General features: G+C 39.6%; 1 protein-coding gene across 1 annotated transcript in view; it reads right to left on the bottom strand.

Moving 5' to 3' along the window:
* Nucleotides 1-9,491: 9,491 nt before the first annotated feature.
* The window catches only part of sel1l (SEL1L adaptor subunit of SYVN1 ubiquitin ligase), a 42,766-nt gene continuing 33,396 nt past the window's right edge, over nucleotides 9,492-18,861 (bottom strand). The window contains exons 15-21 of the mRNA XM_067991967.1: nucleotides 17,869-17,956; nucleotides 16,748-16,896; nucleotides 14,816-14,981; nucleotides 13,930-14,004; nucleotides 11,813-11,985; nucleotides 10,284-10,412; nucleotides 9,492-9,702 (exon numbers count right to left, since the gene is read on the bottom strand). Coding sequence (XP_067848068.1) covers nucleotides 9,520-9,702; nucleotides 10,284-10,412; nucleotides 11,813-11,985; nucleotides 13,930-14,004; nucleotides 14,816-14,981; nucleotides 16,748-16,896; nucleotides 17,869-17,956 — 963 coding nt within the window. The 3' untranslated portion in view covers nucleotides 9,492-9,519. The remainder of the gene's footprint in view (nucleotides 9,703-10,283; nucleotides 10,413-11,812; nucleotides 11,986-13,929; nucleotides 14,005-14,815; nucleotides 14,982-16,747; nucleotides 16,897-17,868; nucleotides 17,957-18,861) is intronic.

Raw genomic sequence — 18,861 nt, 5'->3', positions numbered from 1 at the left:
CTGAATACCAAGCTCAGAACTGTAACGTGGTTGAGCCCCAATCATCAGATGTGGTTGTAACTACTGTATTTTAAGTATATGCTTACATACTTTTGCACGTACTGTATCCTTAATAAATCTATGAACTCTTGACCTTAAAATTTCAAGAACCTTTCTGATTTTTGAACACCGCTCTCTTCCTTCCTCACCTCACAGCAGTCCCAAGCACCATCATTTGCCATTTCTTCCCAGCAACACCCCTGATCTACCAGTTTTCTGGTCTCAAGATGGAGCTTGCCTGGCCCCCTCAAACTTCCCTATTAATGCTCTTCCTCCCAATAGGAGTCCCTCCCAAAACTATCTCTATATATTTTTCCCAATCCTCAACTTCAGGTCTTATTGCTCATTCTCTTCCCTCTCTCCCCTCCTCCCCAACCCCCACTCAGACTTTGATATTCACTTTCTTCCCTCCTTTATTTAAAAAAACCCCACATATATTGACAACTGATAAAAATACAGATTTAATCAATTTATTGGGGGTATGTGCATAATTTTAAAACAAATATGCACAGGTTAAGTAACTTTATACAAGTGAACACATTTTAAAATAACAGAAGGAAACTAAAGGATAATTACATCGTATACAAATTGAAAAAACTGAACAGATGTCAAACCAAATATTAGAGGAATTTTTTAAAAAGCAAAACATGTAATTGGGGAGTAATCAATTAATTCTGTGAAATTATGTTTAATATTTTGTGTCTGTGAGCAACATCACTGAAGATCAAATAGTTTGTTATACTTACTATGATATGAATAGTTACATTAATTCCCTGCATCAGATCTTAGATTACTGAAATACGAAATTAACATCTCAAATATATCAACACTATCGATGATCCATCATTCACAGTAATCTGGACTGAAAGCATATTTGATAAATTGGTACGGTCCAGCGGAGGCCACAGAATAAGTTTGATCAGCTTCTTTGTCTCTGGAGAAGGTACACCCATAATAGAGGACAGTACAAAACCTCTGTGCTTTCTGTATCCAATAAATTTTCTTTCTGTGGTCGAGTTGTTTGTTTTGAATGTATTTTGGTAATATAACATGCATTATTTATGAGCCAGAGATGCAGTCCAGAATTGGGACGGGATTTATTTTGAGTAATTGAGAGTGAGGATGCATAGGAAGCTTAAATACACTGTATGGTAGGCTTTTTTGTTTGCTAGTATTGTTTCCATTGTTAACCATTTCCCTCTTACCAGATTACTACATTTGTTTTTCCACTGCATACACATCAATGAATGAAGTCTAGGCATGTGACACCCCTCTGCTGCAATAATTAAGATGTCCTTTTAACGTGATGCTTTTACTGCTTTGAGTAGCACTTTATTTGGGGAAAGTCACAAAACCACTACAGATGAGGAAGGCCATTTCACCCATTCTAGCTTATCGATCCAGAATCTACAGTTTACCCAAACACAGCATCCAACTAAAAGATTCAAAAGTTTTTTGCATTCACTATCCGAACCGAAAGTCCATTCTGCGTGTTGGTCACGTAGTGAAGAACATCCATTCATCAGTCCTAAATTTGCCTTTTGTCAGTTTGAATCCATGTCCCCTCATCATACCAAATCAAAATACTGTGGATGCTGGAAATCTGAAATAAAAACAGAAAATGCTGGAGAAGCTCAGCAAGTCAGGCAGCATCTGTGGAGAAACAGTTAATGTTTTAGGTCAATGTTCTGATGAAAGGTCTTCGACCTGAAACGTTAACTCTGTTTCTTTCTCCACAGAAGCTGCCGGACTTGCTGAGCTTCTCCAGCATTTTCTGTTTTTATCCCCTCATCATACGCTTGGTATAATTTCAAGTAATGTTTTTGATTTACTGCTTTAAAAAATCATTTTATATCTTTATGAGGTCAGCTCTCTAATCTAGCAAGTCTGAAAAAGGCCAGGCCTTCCTCTTAGTGCTTCTTTGGACTGTAGAGCTCAAATATCTCCCTGGTGAACAGAGCTGTAAACAGTACTGAAATATGCTCTGATCAGAATTTTAAGCATAACTTCCTCTTGTGGTCAATGGCACTATTGAATGCAAGCCTATCAGCTGAAGGTGGAATCAGGAGTAGTGGAGATCCATTTTTGCCAGCTGGTTCTCCAGACTGTCATGATACATGCACAACAAGGCATGGGCATGGCTGAGCATCAGCTTTTGTGGCAGTTTAAAACATTTACACCCCATGTACAGTATGCAAAAGCTCAAGAGTCTGCTGCCAGTACTTGCTCATGCAAAATTCAGCAGGTTGCCTTTTCAGAAGGCAGTCCAAGAGAGGCTTTATAAAATATGGGAGCAGCCCACATCAAGTGCACTCTAGACAGAATGTATAAAAGGTAAAAGTGCTTTTCGTTTACATTTGTCTAGCAGTTTGCATAGTGTCTGAATCCAATCATTAAATGTAAAGCAATTTTGATGTCTCACAACTAATTCCTGGGGCACTCAACTCAAAACTCTCCACCTCTAGCATTACCCACCCAACAAGTATCCACCTTTTCCTACTGCTCAACCAATTTTTTATCCGTTGCTAGCTTTTACTTTGAACCTCTCTCTTCCCTCCTTTAAGGTGCTCTTTAAAACGTACCTCTTGTCCTAATATCTCCTTATGTGGCTCGGTGTCAAATTTTGTTTGATAACGCTCCCGTTAAAGGCGCTATATCAATACATGTTGTTGTTTCCACTTCCACGGTCCAGCTGGAGGTCACTTTAATCAAACAGGGCATGAGGTCAGGCAGAAATGTCCTTTCTGCATCCATAGTGGCTGCTATTTACTATATTATCATAGCCACTGATGATTTTCCCTAATAATGGCATGGATGGAATTGTCATATAAGTGAAATTCCTACAATCCCCCACAGGACGAATTTGATTCTTAATTCAATGTGAAATAGTGGCACTGGTTCTTCTTTGTATATTTCAATAATATAATTGAGGCCCGGTCTCATTTTGGTCAAAAATATACAAGCACTTTTGCATCTCATCCATGCTGTAGTCACCATTCTCCTGGATGTTATGAACAAGGCACTGCAGGTCAAATTCAGTTTAACAGAAAATACTGTTATCTGAGGATTAGGTGTGAATTAATACTGCTTTAAGCTAGTTGATAATGTTTGATTTATTTTGAATACTAAGATAGTAGGGGGGAAAGAGATGGCCTATGTGTGCAAACGATTACACCGTTAGACCTGAATATTACAGAGATAACCTTACCATTCAAAATACCATGAGCAAATGCTCAGGAAGGACTTACAATAAATGCTTAAATCTTTTGAAAGCAGCACATTAAAATTAGGATGAACTTGGCATTTTCTTTAGGAATTTAACCCAAGCATGTGCTAATGATATGAAGGAGATTATTTGGGGCAAGCTGTTATAGGTAATGGTAAAAGGTTTGAATTAATGTATGGAATGATAAAGTAGCCAGAAATGTATTCCAGTTACTTTGAATTAAGGAATACTTTAACTTTAAAAAAAAATTCTACTTTGATATAAAATGTTTTGGTACTTAATTCTTTACAACTATTTAGGGTTATTGCTCCATCTTTTCACCACTGCCTCAGCACAAAAATTGCTTCTACTGGAGACAGTTAGGATACTTTTTGTTACTAGATAATGGTCACCTAAAATTGAACCACCTCTAGCATTTTATTCTTTGTCCTAACCACAACCCTTTCAATAAATCAGCATACAAGACAAAAAAAAGTCAAAGAGTTTGTAATTGAAGATTAGATACTAACTAGATCTATATATGCAGATGGAGCCGAACACCATTAGAGATACTCATTGCTTAAACCACACAATCGCATTGCACATCTTTCTTCACAAGACTGTTCAAGCATGTACAAATGAAGCCTTAAATACTAAACTGGTTCTTGCATACATGGATTTTATTAAAAATCCTTATGATAGAATATAATTGGGACAATGTCCATAAACTCAGCTTTAACTGTTAGTACCTCTTGTTGAAAATGGAAAATAAGTGAACAAGTACTTCTGCTTTAAATTTCATAGAAAAGGCAACCAGCCTAGTCCATTATGGATTCAAAACCTCCATGGTGGAGAATCCTCTGCAACAGATGATGTATGATTTTATAAATATAGTTCTTCACTTTCAAGAGGGCAACTTTGAGACAATGGCCACTCATGGCGAGAATGTGAGGTAGTGCATATTATTCAAATGAGTATAACAGGGGATTTATAATATTAAAAAATATATAAATATTTAATTAAACATTGCTTACACATTGATTAATTCTACTTGGAAATCTGGGTTACTCACTTGTGAAATAAATTCTATTTATTCTAGTTCCCTAAAGAAAATTCTCCAGTTACAAAACAACCACAGGTATGGAAATATCAATGTAATTTTTTTTTTATTCGTTAATGGGATGTGGGCGTCGCTGGCGAGGCCAGCATTTATTGCCCATCCCTAATTGCCCTTGAAAAGGTGGTGGTGAGCCGCCTTCTTAAACCGCTGCAGTCCGTGAGGTGAAGGTTCTCCCACAGTGCTGTTAGGAAGGGAGTTCCAGGATTTTGACCCAGCGACGATGAAGGAACGGCGATATATTTCCAAGTCGGGATGGTGTGTGACTTGGAGGGGAACGTGCAGGTGGTGTTGTTCCCATGTGCCTGCTGCCCTTGTCCTTTTAGGTGGTAGAGGTCGTGGGTTTGGGAGGTGCTGTCGAAGAAGCCTTGGCGAGTTGCTGCAGTGCATCCTGTGGATGGTACAGACTGCAGCCATAGTGCACCGGTGGTGAAGGGAGTGAATGTTTAGGGTGGTGGATGGGGTGCCAATCAAGCGGGCTGTTTTGTCCTGGATGGTGTCGAGCCTCTTGAGTGTTGTTGGAGCTGCAATCATCTAGGCAAGTGGAGAGTATTCCATCACACTCCTGACTTGTGCTTTGTCGATGGTGGAAAGGTTTTGGGGAGTTAGGAGGTGAGTCACTCGCCGCAGAATACCCAGTCTCTGACCTGCTCTTGTAGTCACAGTATTTATGTGGCTGGTCCAGTTAAGTTTCTGGTCAATGGTGACCCCCAGGCTGTTGATGGTGGGGAATCGGCGATGGTAATGCCGTTGAATGTCAAGGGGAGGTGGTTAGACTCTCTCTTGTTGGAGATGTAAAGAATCTTACACCACCAGGTTATAGTCCAACAATTTTATTTGTGATTTTCAAATAAAATTGTTGGACTATAACCTGGTGTTGTAAGATTCTTTACATTTGTCAACCCCAGTCCATCACTGGCATCTCCACATCATTGTTGGAGATGGTCATTGCCTGGCACATGTCTGGAACGAATATTACTTGCCACTTATCAGCCCAAGCCTGGATGTTGTCCAGGTCTTGCTGCACGCGGGCACGGACTGCTTCATTATCCGAGGGGTTGCAAATGCAACTGAACACTGTGCAATCATCAGTGAATATCCCCATTTCTGACCTTATGATGGAGGGAAGGTCATTGATGAAGCAGCTGAAGATGGTTGGGCCAAGGACACTGCCCCGAGGAACTCCTGCAGCAATGTCCTGGGGCTGAGATGATTGGCCTCCAACAACCACCACCATCTTCCTTTGTGCTAGGTATGACTCCAGCCACTGGAGAGTTTTCCCCCTGACTTCAATTTAACTAGGGCTCCTTGGTGCCACACTCGGTCAAATGCTGCCTTGATGTCAAGGGCAGTCACTCTCACCTCACCTCTGGAATTCGGCTCTTTTGTCCATGTTTGGACCAAGGCTACAATGAGGTCTGGAGCCGAGTGGTCCTGGCGGAACCCAAACTGAGCATCGGTGAGCAGGCTATTGGTGAGTAAGTGCCGCTTGATAGCATTGTCGACGACACCTTCCATCACTTTGCTGATGATTGAGAGTGGTGGACTGATGGGGCGGTAATTGTCTGGATTGGATTTGTCCTGCTTTTTGTGGACAGGACGTACCTGAGCAATTTTCCACATTGTCGGGTAGATGCCAGTGTTGTAGCTGTACTGGAACAGCTTGGCTGGAGGCATGGCTAGTTCTGGAGCATAAGTCTTCAGCACTATAGCTGGGATGCTGTGGGGGCCCATAGCCTTTACTGTATCCAGTACACTCAGCCGTTTCTTGATATCACGTGGAGTGAATCGAATTGACTGAAGACTGGCTTCTGTGATGGTGGGAATATTGGGAGGAGACCGAGATGGATCATCCACTCGGCCCTTCTGGCTGAAGATGGTTGCAAACACTTCAGCCTTGTTTTTTGCACTCACGTGCTGGACTCTGCCATCATTGAGGATGGGGATGTTTACAGAGCCTCCTCCTCCCGTGAATTGTTTAATTGTCCACCAACATTCATTACTGGATGTGGCAGGACTGCAGAGCTTTGATCTAATCCATTGGTTGTGGGATCGCTTAGCTCTGTCTATAGCATGTTTCTTCCGCTGTTTAGCATGCATGTAGTCCTGAGTTGTAGCTTCACCAGGTTGGCACCTCATTTTTAGGTACGCCTGGAGCGGCTCTTCTGCACTCCTCATTGAGCTAGGGTTGATCCCCTGGCTTATTGGTAATGGTAGAGTGAGGAATATGCCAGGCCATGAGGTTACAGATTGTGCTGGAATACAATTCTGCTGCTGCTGATGGCCCACAGCGCTTCGTGGATGCCCAGTTTTGAGCTGCTCGATCTGTTCTGAATCTATCCCATTTAGCACAGTCGTAGTGCCACACAACACATTGGATGCTGTCCTCAGTGCGAAGACGGGACTTCATCTCCATGAGGACTGTGCGGTGGTCACTCCTACCAATACTGTCATGGACAGATGCATCTGCAACAGGTAGATTGGTGAGGACGAGGTCAAGGTCAAGTAGGTGTTTCCTGTGTTGGTTTGCTCACCACCTGCCGCAGGCCCAGTCTGGCAGCTATGTCCTTCAGGATTTACCCAGCTCAGTCAGTAATGATGCTACCGAGTCACTCTTGGTGATGGACATTGACGTCCCCCACCCAGAGTACATTCTGTGCACTTGCTACCCTCAGTGCTCCCTCCAAGTGGTGCTCAACGTGGAAGAGGACTGTTTCATCAGCTGAGGGAGGACAGTAGGTGGTAATCAGCAAGAGCTTTCCTTGCCCATGTTTGACCTGATGCTATGAGATGTCATGGGGTCCAGTCAATGTTAAGGACGCCCAGGGCCACTCCCTCCTGACTGTATATCACTGTACCGCCACCTCTGGTAGGTCTGTCCTGCCTTGCGGACAGGATACACCCAGGGATGGTGATGGAAGAGTCTGGGACGTTGGCTGAAAAGTATGATAGGTCAGGTGGTTGCTTGGCTAGTCATTAATATAAAGTAGCACTCAAGTAGGAATATACTGAGCATTATTAAAAATGAATATTGAAATAAAGAGTCTATAGCAGCTGGACACTTTATTAAAACATAAGCATAAATATACAGTTTGCTGGCTAATTGGGCTGGAATTTAATTCACACAAAGGTTACCATATATTAAAAAAGTCTGTACACCTTATTAACATCTTTAAACAATTTTACACAGCTTTTCCCTAGTGCATTTACAATATAGTACATTTACAATACAGCTACCAATCCTAATATCATTGCCAGTTTTATAAGGGGACACATACTTTCAAAGTTCAGCCATATTCCCAAAAACAAATTACTAGGGTTAACAGCATATAATGGCTGTAAAGACTAATATTCTAGGTCAATCATCTGGTTTTGGACTCAGTTATGTTTAAGCGAGCTGCCTAGAAAATTCTAAACTAAACTGGACATCAAAAGACCACCCCCTCACTCACATTTGTGTCTTACTGTCTCCCCATCATAAAAGGTATCATGGTTTGATTAATTTTCACCAGCTAGAGTCAAGCCATGATTCCACCCTCTGCACTGCCTCTAGCCTGCTCCCAGTCAGATTTTGCAGTAGCCCTTTCATTTCTAAATCATAAAGCTTTCCATGTTAAAAACAAAAAAATAAAAGTACTGCCTATGTGCAGGGTTTCTTTCATCAAAATCCCATTGCTATTTATAACACTAAAATTTGTAATATTTAAATTTCAAGTTAAAATATGATTTTAGAGGTTTAAAAGCTTTAGCTCTGGGGGCAAAGCAACTTTTGTTTGCATGTTGCAAGTGATTGCATCACTTCAGAAAAATGCATCTTCAAAAAGAGCTGGGAGCAGGGGGATGATGTTGGGCAGATGGTAGTTCATTGGTCATCAAGGTGACATTAACAGGCATATAATTCAGCCACATTTTGTCCATTTCAAAAGAAAGATCAAGATACTCATTGCCTAACAATCCACATTTTCCTCCACTATTTGAAAGATGCCATTACTAATCATTCAAATCCATCATTAACCACCAATGCTGGCCCACTAAATTAGACATGCTGCAAGACCATTGCAAATATATGGTCACGAGCCATTCATAAGTTAGAAGTACATTGCTGCTTCCAGCTATTAATGGCAGGCTTGTTCAGTTTTTGTTCTGCACCTTAACTTTTCTAAAAAAACACCCCATCAAGCAAAATTCACCACACTACAATGAAATGACTTTCAAAATTTAAAAAAATCCATACAAATTTCAGGCTTTTTTGATCCTTGCAGATGTAGCTTTGAAAAAAGATCAAATTCATCACCAAGGCAAAATATCTGAACTAAAAATTAATACCATGGGAACCCTCTTTCCAATGGGGAACCAAAACAATCTATAGAATTAAGTCAATCTGGGGAACAGAGCAACTTTTATTTACAACTGTTATTTTAAAATATTTTCCTTTAATTAGATAACTGTTCCCAGATTTGCAACAAAGATAATCCTGAAATAGATGTCTATGCATTATTGCATTTCTTTAGCAACTTTCCTCAAAAGACTTTCTGTAGCCAAACAAAAAACAACTTCCTACAAACACATCCAGTGATGCGCCATGAGGGCATATGGTTGTTGAAAACAACTGCAGTTTTGAAGCTGGGTCAGTTGGTTGACAAATTCACCAAAAAAGATTCTTCATAGAAGAGCTGAGGTACTGGCAATGATCTATTGGCAAATAACTGCAATGCCTCATTTGGTGGCTGTGCAATATTATACAAGTAGTGGCACTTCTAGACAAATAACCCTCTTGCAGGATTCAGTAGGTTGTTGAAAAAAATCATAATTAGTTTGTTTATCTTCTAATGAAAATCTTTTAAGCTCAAAACAGACAGAAAATTTAAATATATAAACTGCTGGAAAATACCAAGTTAGAAAGACCAGAAGCTTTTTGCAGACTTCATATAAAACTATTCTTCTGATGCTGCTCAAAATAGCTAAAAACTCAGTAAGCCCAAAAAATAGGCCTTGTTTTATTAAGAAAATGTGCACATCATAAGTCAAAGTCAAAAGGTCCAACATTTGAGCTTGCAATTTTGTTGCTGCATAAATTGTGTTTTTTTTGCGGGGGGGGGGGGGGGGGGGAAAAGAAAAAAAAGACACCTGTACTGACAAGTTCCTTTATTTATCTTTGCTATTGCTGCTCACGTTGAGGTTCCAGCTGCTGGGGGCCTGGAGCACGTAGCTCAGGCTGCTGCTGTCTTTGTCTGTAAGCAATCACAGTCCCCAGTAGTAGAGCAAGTATGGTCATGAGGTAAATATCCCACTCAGGGCCCAGCAACAAGTCCAAGTCAACCTGCATCCACATCTCTCTGAACTGCAACAAGAAAGCAAGAATACAGCAGTGTTCACACAAAATTGAAAACTGCATTTGTTTTAGAGTACAACTAAGCCTTGTTAAGAGTACATTTATAACTATACAAATAACATCCCAACAAAACATGCATTTATTTTTCCTTTGCATGCTCTCCAACAAGTCCTTGGACATAGTTATGACAAGTTGAGGGAGGCCTACTGGTTATCCAAACTTCTATACGATTACATCAGTCTACAAAATTGGGTTCTGTACCCAGGTTAGTATTACAGCTTAGCATTACAGCTTAGCTATGGAGAGTGATTTTCCTCCCATGTTGGAAATAAGGAACCTCACCAGCTCATGGTAGGGAGCACACCTGCAATTTTCCAGCATGCATTGATGGCATATAAGGTTCCTGACCACAAACATTAGGAAAATTTAGCCCATGGGTTATTTCATTATAGTGCCAAGATTTTTAACACTAAATGTTAGTCCTGATTGCATCATCAGAGATGACAGTGCAAGATTCCTTGTACACAAATAAGTTGGATGGGGCAAGGACACTAAGTGCCAAAAACTATTTTGTCCTTGTGTTTACTTACCTTGGTTTCACTCACGTACTCCATTGAATACATCATACCTAGTTTACAAAGTGCTAGGAAGACAGGGACTTGAGCATCAGGGCTAGTCTCTGCAGCCATGTCATAAAACCGCTTTGCAAGATAGATATCCTTGGGGAGGGGTGGAAAAAAAAAACAGGTCTGTTTTAAGTGTCTGTTTTATAAAGTGAGTCAACTATGTAATTTTAATTATTGCAAACATTATAGCACATCAAGGCTACATTTATACTGCAGCTACCAGTATAAGATTGGTTCCAGCTAGACAATATCCTCATTACACTACCTGGCTAGAACCACAATTGCCCTGCCCAAGAGATATATCTGTATATGCATAGTTACATGCACACACAAAAACACCTCTGGTGGTTAAATTTTTAACATGTTTGTGTGCACACTGTCATTTAAATGAAACGTAGGAAGGTTTAAAAAGTGCCAGGAATTTATTTTTATTATTAAATAACCAGGTTTTGACACTACAATGCAGTTACATCTCATGTGGCGTCAAACTAAAGAGGTATGTGCCAGCCTCAGAGTCTTAATCTCTTCTCTAAGGTTTGCAGAGGCTCTGCACTGTAGCAAAAAAAATTAAACATGGAAGCTGCAAAATAAAGGCACCTTAAATAAAGCCATATGTAATAAGAGGTTCATGTCTGAATTAGAGACCACCTGCTGCCACAATGAGAAAAAAATCAATTCTCCTGCACCACAGTAATAAACAGGATACTAGAAAAATCCCCTCAGAGCACAACTGCCATTAGTTTCAACCAGTGCAAGAGAAAGTGCTTAATTGCAAGAAGGGTGAAAAGATAGTTCGAACAGGAAAAAGATTAGCGGCAGGGTATAAAAAAGGGACAGTAAACTGAATCAAAGAACAGTGAGCATTTGAAGTCAGCTGCAGTGCCAGTGGGCTTGGGTGGAAAGGAGGGAAAAATACAAGTTAACCAGGGCTCCTGCTGATTATGTAGTGGAAAAAGCACATGCATCAATGTCAGGCAAGGAGTGAGCTACAATGCACACTACTGTATGAAACAATCCAGCCAATTGGCTGGTGGGGGGGGGGGTGCGGAAGTGGTGGGGAGACAAAAATCTATTATTGGACTAAAGATACAAGGCAAAGGTTGCTTTCTAGACAGACAGTGCTTCTTCCACACAGGGCAGTACATTTTTGAGTTGAAACAAAAAATAGTTGATGGGAGGGAAAAAAGGGAAGAACACAAATTCAAAAACTAGAAAGACAAAAAGTAGAAAATGGCTGCCTTATACATTAGGCATGTAACAGGTAGTCAACATTAGTCTCACTATAGTATTAGTTATAGACATGAAACTACACTGCCAGACCAACAGCAGTGGCTGAAATGGCATAACAAAAAAAAAAAATTCATGCATCCAAAGCAGCCAACAAGCCATGGCAAAGGCAGCAGAGGCTCGGAAGAACAATCATTTTGTCCTTCGATTTAAAACACACAAGTCTGTTTGAAAATAACATGTCAGTTGTATTTTCTAACTCGTACCTGTTTAATGCCCAAACCCTTTTCGTGCATGTAACCCAGGTTAAACATGGCCTGGGCACTGTGCTGTTGTTCAGAGGCGAGTCTATAATGGATTACGGCTGTCTCATAGTCAATGTCCGTACCATAGCCATAGAAATGATAATCTCCAAGTTTGATTCTTGCAACTGTATAACCTAAAACAAAACAATACTTAAGTACATACAGAATTTGATGGTCATTATGGATAGCAATTTTATTTCCCTCATTAACGCTAGTCTCTTCAGGAAAAGTAAATAATGCCATGACAAGCCACGTTTGAGTTCAATGCTAGCAGCTTATCTAGGAATGCTTAAAAAACCCTTCTTTCTACAAAAGAATCAGTGAAACCACCTTCTGTTGGAAGCTCTAAATTAGGAGTGTGGGTGGAGACTGTTCAAGCTTGAATTTCCAGGTTGCAGTTAACCTTTAGCATTGCCATTGGATTGGCCTGTCTTCCAATGCCACATTTTTCTCACAATATGCAGATCAAAATGTCTGAACTTCTTAAAAAAACTTATTCATCCCATCTGTAAGTGTTATAGCACATTTGTAACTATTAAAAAACAAATTTAAAACAATCCCCTAAACAGGTCACTGATTGCTGTGCTGATTCTAACTTAGTTACACTTCTGTATCAACTTTCTTCAAAAACTGAGAATCCCTTTGCTCAGGCTTTTTTTTAAAAAAAAAGCCATAAGCAATCAGAAATGACAAGAACCAGATAACTCAGAAGCTTAACAACAAACTTAGTGATGCAACCATCTAGGTGACAAGGGAAATTGCAATAGAAAAGTCTGCATTTCTAAATGCAGAAGAAAATTTAGCATACCAGAAGTATCATTATGCTCAAATAACTAGGAGCATGCACCCAAGAGCAAGAGTTATTTAAAAAAATCCTACAATGTGGGCATCACTGGCAATTATTGCCCATCCCTAGTTGTCCAAGAAGGTGGCAGAGGTGGGCCTTCTTGAACTGTTGCAGTTCCTGCAGTAGCTGGTACAATGGAGGGGCTTGCTAGGCCACTTCAGAGGGTAGTTAAGAGTCAACCATGTTGGTGTAGCACTAACATGGCACAAGAAAGAAGTGGCATTTGTAACACCTTTCATGACCTCAGGACATCCCAATGTGCTTCACTGACAATTAAGTACTTTTGAAATGTAGTCGCTGTTTTAATGTAAGGAAATGAACCATCCAGTTTGTGCACAGCAAGGTTCCACAAGCAATGAAATAAATGACCAATGTGGTGTTGGTTGTGGGATAAACATTGGCCAGGAATAATGTCATGGGATCTTTTACGACCACCTGAGACATCAGACAGGGCTTTGGCTAAACGTCTCATCTGAAAGATGACACCTCCAGCAATACTACACCCCAAAGAAGCTAAAAACAATTATGCTTACATTAATTCCACATGAGAACTTTAGTGTCTGGAAACTTACTTTGAGCATTAGTATCATTTTGTACAAGATCTTTCATCAAGCAAATAAAATTTACAACTTGAAAAACTAAAATTAGTTTTTTTTAAAAACATGATTTTATGTAACGTCGTCTCTCCAGTCACAGGATTTTGGCAATGCTACTTTACGGCCACCTTCAAAAATAAAAGGTGCATAAGCGTACAGTGAATTGAATCGTCTATGGGAGAACAGTCATCCTATGATGTGGCTTAGGTACTGCATTTGTATTCTACAATATCCTATAGCTCCTACAATTTGGGCCTCTTGCACATCTGATTTTCATCGTTCTATCATTGGCGGTCCCAAGCTCTAGGATTCCCTCTCTCCTCCTTTAAGACGTTCCTTAAAACCTACCTCTTGGAACCACATAAGGAGATGTTAGGACAGGTGACCAAATGCTTGGTCAGTGTCAAATTTTGTTTTACACTGTTCCTGTGAAGCAGCTTGGGATGTTTTACTATGTTAAAAGCACTATATAAATGCAAGTTGTTGTATGTAAACAGCACCTTATGCTTTGAATGACTAGCAACGGCTTAAAAATCAAGGATCCACAGCAAGGTCTCTTTTCTTAAAAAAAAATGCAAGACTGACCCTATGAATCTCAGTGCAGCACTATCTCTTTACTGGTCTTGAAACCTCACCTTGTGCTGCGGCTCTATTCCAGTGCAGTAATGCTCGTGGATAGGTGTCATTCTCACCAAAAATTTTAGCTTCCTCTGTAAATAGAAAATAAAGAGCATGTAAAAATGAAGGTTTTATTGTTTTGTTACTGACCTTCCAGAAAATGTTGTCCATTAAGTACATCCTTAAACCTTCTACAAGGCAATTTATTCAAAACTGACAAAATGAGCCATTAAAACTCAGTAACAATATATTCAGATGAAGGTGACCCTTTGATCTTATCCTTCCAAGACCATACCATGGCTATGTTAACACCACCACCCCCCCACCTCCCAATCACAACATCTATCATTGTGAAACATTTATTTTTATAAAATCTTAAGTTTAAGATTCTGAAATGTATAACATTTTGCAACTCCAAACTTGTTTTTTTTTAAAAAAAGCGATTGAACTAAGTCAGTTATGTGTGACCATTACATTGTACCAGTATTTACTGATGCCAATACTCAGCTTATAAAAGTCAATTATTAGCAGCCCCACCATGAGGCATCTCATGGGACAGCAGATCAGATTCCTTTGAATTAAATCCCATTTAGTTTGCATGTCCAAGTAGAAACTAGTGTTAAAATGGTGACTCCTTCCTGCATTAATCCACCTGTTTTGCAGCACATTTTAAAGCAAAGGTGCAATTTTAGTAAAGCAAGATTACAGAATAGAGCCAATGTGAAGTTTTCAATTCTAATTATTAAACAGGAGATATTATATACACGATATAAATATATAACAAACATCATACGACATGTGTAGGAGTAGTACAAAGGCATTGTTTTAAGAGTAGGCAGTCGAGATATGAATTAAGGCTGAATAAGGCATTTGAAACACTGCTAGGCTGGTCTTTGTTCTCACTTTGATCCAGAATGAATGCAGCATTGCTCTGGGCCACCTCATAGCCTTGTTCAGCCAATAATAAGTACTGTACCAATGCAGAGTCAGTGTCTCCCTCCTTATAGCTGCTGTATGCAGACATTAGCCGCTCTGACCAGCGACCTCGCTCACAGACGTTTTTAAATAACTGCAAAAGGAAAGTAAAAATGTTTCAGAAAGTCAGCTAGTGCAAACTCAAAACAAAGCTATAGCAGAAAAAAGGGAAATTTGCCAAATTGATACATAACCATGAAATATTAAAAAAGGGTCTGCATTCTTGTATCATTGCCTCAGTCTTCTCTTGTTGCTTTTAAACAGCTGGAGACACATCCCAGAAGATTGATCTAACAAATCACTCTCCAAATGAATTGCTAGAGAGCTGTTTTCCTAGTCAGGAAATCAGTGAAAAGGGAATTCTACATAAATGTTAGCTCACTGTCTGACTCTTACCAGCAGTTTGAAAGAATCAAAAAATAAAAGCATATGAGCATTACGTTTGACATTTAGGATTACATATAAATTTGGTGGACTAATTTACCACTTAAGAGCTGAAAATGCAATGTTGACTATATATAGAGACCGATTGCTGTAAAAACACAGTAAGCAGAATGCATTTTTATATGAACAATTTTAAAAAAAAAATTCTATAGCCGCTCAGTTGTTTACCACAACAAAAATCAGACCACAAGTTTCAGGTTCAATTCAGCCTGTGCCAAGTTAACTATTTTCAGCCATTTCAGTAGTTGCTGTGGTACAATTGACTTCAGTGTCTTCGAGCTGGGGGAAAAAAAGCAGAGATCCTGCACCCAGTCACAATTCATTGACCAGAAGTGGAAAGTACACACACTGGACGAAAACAGGACTGGACTCAGTTGTGCCAAACAAAGTCTCCCAACACTCAAATGTCAAGGCTCATGTGGAGAGGTCACTTGAACAGAGGTACTACATGACTTCTAGCACCTGCAGAACTGTACTCCAAAACAGATAAATAGCCTTTATTTCTAGGGGGATGGAGTATAAAAGCAGGGAAGTCATACTACAACTGTACAGGGTGCTGGTGAGACCACACCTGGAGTACTGAGTACAGATCTGGTGCCCTTATTTAAGGAAGGACATACTTGCATCGGAGGCAGTTCAGAGAAGGTTCACTAGGTTGATTCCAGGTATGGAAGGGTTGTCTTATGAGGAAAGATTGAACAGGTTGGGTCTATACTCATTGGAGTTTAGAAGAATGAGAGGAGACCTTATTGAAACATACAAGATTCTGAGGGGACTCGATAGGGTAGATGCTGAGAGGATGTTACCCCTCATGGGGAATCTAAAACTAGGGGGCGTAGTCTCAGAATAAGGGGTCACCCGTTTAAGACAGAAATTAGGAGGAATTTCTTCTCAGAGGGTCGTGAATCTTTGGAATTCTTTACCCAAAAAGCTGAGTCATTGAATACATTCAAGGCTGAGTTAGACAAATTTTTGATCTGCAAGGGAGTCAAAGGATATGGGGAAAAGGCAGGAAAGTGGAGTTGAGGTAAAAATCAGATCAGCCATGATCTCATTAAATGGCGGAACAGGCCCGAGGGGCCTAATGGCCTACTCCCTTCTCTTATGGTCTTATAAACCTAGGTGGTAGGAATCACTACTTTTTTTTTTTAAAAAAGCGTCAAAGTCAATGTGCTTGGAGTTAGATTCCTTGCACCCAGAGAATGGAAGGTGTTAGCAATATGGTAGCATACTACCAATTGCAGCTGAGCCCTATGAACCAGAGTTATGCTGTCACAAACAGCACACTTGCAAATTTAATGTTCCACTCCCCATTGGTTGCATAAGCATAAGTTATCTCACTATACTTTAAATACTTACATGATATTTTAAAATCAAAATGATTATCTCCAGTCACTATTTGTTGCAGATTCTTACCTCGACAGCTGTATGACAAGATCTAATCACACCACTGCCTATCGCGTGCATTTGAGCCAAGTTATAAAAAGCCAGTATGTGTCCAGCTTGTGAGGCGAGGTTAAAATACTTCAAGGCTTGTTTGTAATCTCTCTTCACACCTACACCATCTACAAAACAAAATCAATCAATGTCACTTCCATAAAAATATACTTCAGCATCAAAATTAAACCTCATTGAAAAGTCATCAGGGGTGAAATTCATATTGGGTGTTAATGCAAAAAACAGCAAATGGGCAGCCCGTTTTACTCTTTGCAATGGAACAGAAAACCGAGCAGAGTGTAAAATGGGCTGCTGGTTTGGGTTACTGCCCTCTGAGCTACCGCCCAAAGAACAATTTCACCCCCATGTCCACTTGGTTGTGGTCAAATATCTTAAGGGAGAACAGGTAAGTTGGAAAGCTATAGATTGCTCACTGGAGGTAGTAGTGAAAAAAAGACATGGCTATTAGCTGTTGGAATCTGCTCCAAGAACTTGATCAGCTTAAACCAATATGTTTGTATAAAAAAAACCTAGATAGTTTTACTGAAAAAAGAGCATTAAACCATCTGTACACTTCAGTACACACAGCATTGATTCCCAACTTGTTCAAAAGGAACTTGGGACAGATAAACAGCCAATTGCTCAGAGTTGCAACTGAAATGCACAGTCTGAAGCAGAAATGATCAGATTAGTTTGGAGACTGCAACTGCTTGAGAAGAGCAGGTAGCTTGAGACTACAGTGGCAAATAGCTCAAGACAGTCCCATGATTTTTTAATCTATTGATCCCAGTCCTAATGCACATGAAGGACAGATGAACAGGACTAAATCAATTCCAACATCCTATTCCCTCTATTTTCACAAAGCCAGTTGTGGAATAAACCAGTTATATTCCTTCTCATTCATCAACATATGCTGCATCAATTTTTGCTTTGTCATATTTATATTAAAAAGTTAACTAAAGCAAAATACTGGGGGTGGGGGGTAGTTACTGCCACATTAAAAATTAAGTACTAGTCAGGAGCTGTATATCTGTTATAGACAAGATCTGGAAGCTTCTACCTAGGTGTATAAATAGTAAAGATGTGCAACTATGACTTACTATAATACATGGAACCCAGCTGGAGCTGTCCATCCACCCAACCCTGTTCAGCAGCTTTCTGAAAGTACTTCAGTGCCAATTCATGATTCTATTAAAGAGGAGAAAAAAAAATGATAACCTAAGTTTACCCACTCAAACACACTATACAGGTTTTCATCAAGAATACAAAAATGAAATTAGGAGAAATGCTTCTTGGCTCAATCATTCCTCCAATACAACTCACCCAACATAATTTGTATAACTGATGTTTTTGCCTCCATTATATTGTTTGAAAGTGTACTCCAAACATTTACTATTTAAAATGTGAACAAACAGTTGAGGGTAGGGGTTTGCAAAAAATTTTGCATAAATGCAAAATTTAAACTGGTGGTTCAATCTCCCATTCCCAAAAACTACATTGAGTATTTTTGTGCTAGTTATATATTTTTCATGGGATGGATGGCACCATTAAAAAAGTAACCATCAGTTCTGCAATGTTACTCAGCAAGGAAGTTTTTCCTACTTCCTTTCAAAAAATTATTTATTTTTCACTAAATTTTCATATACATCCTCTGGTCCTACTGGAGGAAATAATCTAGATTTAACTCATACCATTTAATATACTTTGAAGTTCCCTATTAACCAACTTCATCCTAGATTTTAAAGTTTAAGCTTCTCAATCTTTGAGTTTGTTCATTTGCAATCCGTCTTGACACTTCTCTGTAGCCTAATTTTTTAAACAAAAATTTGATCAAGGTGTGGCTGCATTTATTGCCCATCCCTAGTTGCTGAGGTGGTGGGCCTTCTCTTTGAAGGGCCGAGTCCTTGCTGAAGCATTTTTTGTTTTTCTGTGTGGCAACAACAACTTTCATTTATATAGCATCTTTAATGTCAGAAAACATTCCAAGATGCTTCACAGGAAGGCAATAAGACAAAAATTGATACAAGCCAAAAGGAGACATTAGGACAGGTGACAAAGTTTTGTCAAAGAGGTAACTTTTAAGAAGGGTCCAT

Source organism: Heptranchias perlo, chromosome 10 (assembly GCF_035084215.1).
Source record: "Heptranchias perlo isolate sHepPer1 chromosome 10, sHepPer1.hap1, whole genome shotgun sequence".
Lineage (NCBI taxonomy): Eukaryota > Metazoa > Chordata > Chondrichthyes > Hexanchiformes > Hexanchidae > Heptranchias > Heptranchias perlo.
This window is presented reverse-complemented; position numbering and strand designations above follow the sequence as displayed.